At 52.8% G+C, this 1,804-nt stretch overlaps 1 protein-coding gene across 1 annotated transcript in view; it reads right to left on the bottom strand.

Annotated features, from left to right (window-relative positions):
* Nucleotides 1–1,804, bottom strand: part of MYO5B (myosin VB) — a 231,381-nt gene that overhangs the window by 101,952 nt on the left and 127,625 nt on the right. Inside the window, 2 exon segments of the mRNA XM_007465591.1 lie at nt 49–141; nt 774–896. Coding sequence (XP_007465653.1) covers nt 49–141; nt 774–896 — 216 coding nt within the window.

Raw genomic sequence — 1,804 nt, 5'->3', positions numbered from 1 at the left:
CACTGGCCCTGGCAAGGGTCCCTCCGCCTCGGCTTCCCTGCCGCCGACGCTCTTTACCTTGCTGGCCTTCAGAATGTTGATCTGCTCTTCGTACACCGTGTCTCTGTTTTTCTCCAGAAAACTATCTGAAAGGTACTCCACCTGGAGCCACGGCAGGAAACAGAAACGGCAGTTAGTGCTCCAGCCTGACCGGGGACCCTCAGCAGCTTCTCCAGCAGTTTCAGCTCATCCAGAGTGTTTTCTGAAAAGAGCTGTGCGTACGTGGGAAACCCACAGATGTTCTCATCCAAACTGCAAACCCAAGATGTGATCAGGGTTTACATAGAGGGAGTTGAATATTCATTTTGTGGAAAACCGTATTGTTTTTGAAAAGGAGTTCTTGTAAGATGGCCTTTAATAGAAGGCTTCCTTTGGGCGCTCTAAATGCAGCTTGTGAGCCTCACCCCAGATCAACTGAATTAGAACTTGCCTTTGAGCAATACCCCAGGTGACCTGTACACACATGAAAATTTGAGAAGCACTGGGCTAGCGCACACAGAGAACACAACCCACGTAGAGAAATTCTAAGTTTACGCCAGCTGCCGGGAAAGGAGGCACCTTAAGAAGAATCCCTCTTTCCTTTTCTCTCTCAGGCTCCAGGAGAGCAGACGAGGCCCCACCCAAGAGACTCCAGGCCCTCTGAATTCAAAGGTCAGCTCCCTCTTAGCCCAGGAACCCCGAGTCCACCTTGGACGGGGCTCACGGAGCACCGGGCCCACCAAGAGGAGACCCACCTTATCTGCAAAGTGGACGACAATGAAGGCCGTGTTGGACATGCGGGGTTTCTGGAAGTGCTGGCTGCCAGAGTGCCGGTCGTAGAGCTTCTGAGCCCAGTTCTGGTCAGTTCCTTTGGGGACCTGTGGATCCACAAAATCAGGTGCTTTGTGAAGGGGAAAAAGGAAGCCAAGAGTCAAGGCAGAGTGATGGAGTCCGCCAGGAAGCTGACCTCATGAGGCTGGATTCAGCTCTCAGACCTGGACCCTAACTGGACGTGGAGAGCAGATTCAACCGTGAACACCTAGGATCCCACATGGCATGCCCTTAACATGCCCTGTATGCTGACACCCTGAAGGGGTGCGCTGAGCCGCAAAGAACCTGCTGTTTGGCAGACGCTGGAAGAGTTGGGAGAGGAAGAGGGTGGAGGCCAAGGTCACAGGAGTAGAATCATAACCCACAGCATAAATCTGAAGATGCTTCTTTGCTCTGGTGGGGCCAGTGACTTCCGGGTCACGAACACACCACATCCACCTCCAGTGCCAAGTTCCTGCTCACTCATGTCAACTCCTGCAGCAGCAAAGCCCACTGTCTCTCTCTAGGGTCATCTGAATACCAGTGTCCAGGCTCAGCTCAAGTCTGTCCTTTTCTCTGGAGCCTTTCCTGACCACCCTTGACCTCGCTTTGGAATTCTTCCAATTTAGCTCTTACACATGCACTTGCCTAATATTGTTCATCATTTGGTTTTTGTGTATTGTCTTGTCTCTGTAAACTGTAAAGTAAGTTTCTTGGGTTCAGGAAGTATGACTTATTGTTTTTTTTCCTGTCCCTCAAAGAACTTAAAATTGGATTCCAGGGCTTCCCTGGTGGCGCAGTGGTTGAGAGTCTGCCTGCCAATGCAGGGGACACGGGTTCGTGCCCCGGTCTGGGAAGATCCCACATGCCGCGGAGCGGTTGGGCCCGTGAGCCATGGCCGCTGAGCCTGCGCGTCTGGAGCCTGTGCTCCGCAACGGGAGAGGCCCCAACAGTGAGAGGCCCGCCTACCGCAAAA

This window comes from Lipotes vexillifer, unplaced genomic scaffold, assembly GCF_000442215.2.
Source record: "Lipotes vexillifer unplaced genomic scaffold, Lipotes_vexillifer_v1.1 scaffold36, whole genome shotgun sequence".
Classification (NCBI taxonomy): domain Eukaryota; kingdom Metazoa; phylum Chordata; class Mammalia; order Artiodactyla; family Lipotidae; genus Lipotes; species Lipotes vexillifer.
This window is presented reverse-complemented; position numbering and strand designations above follow the sequence as displayed.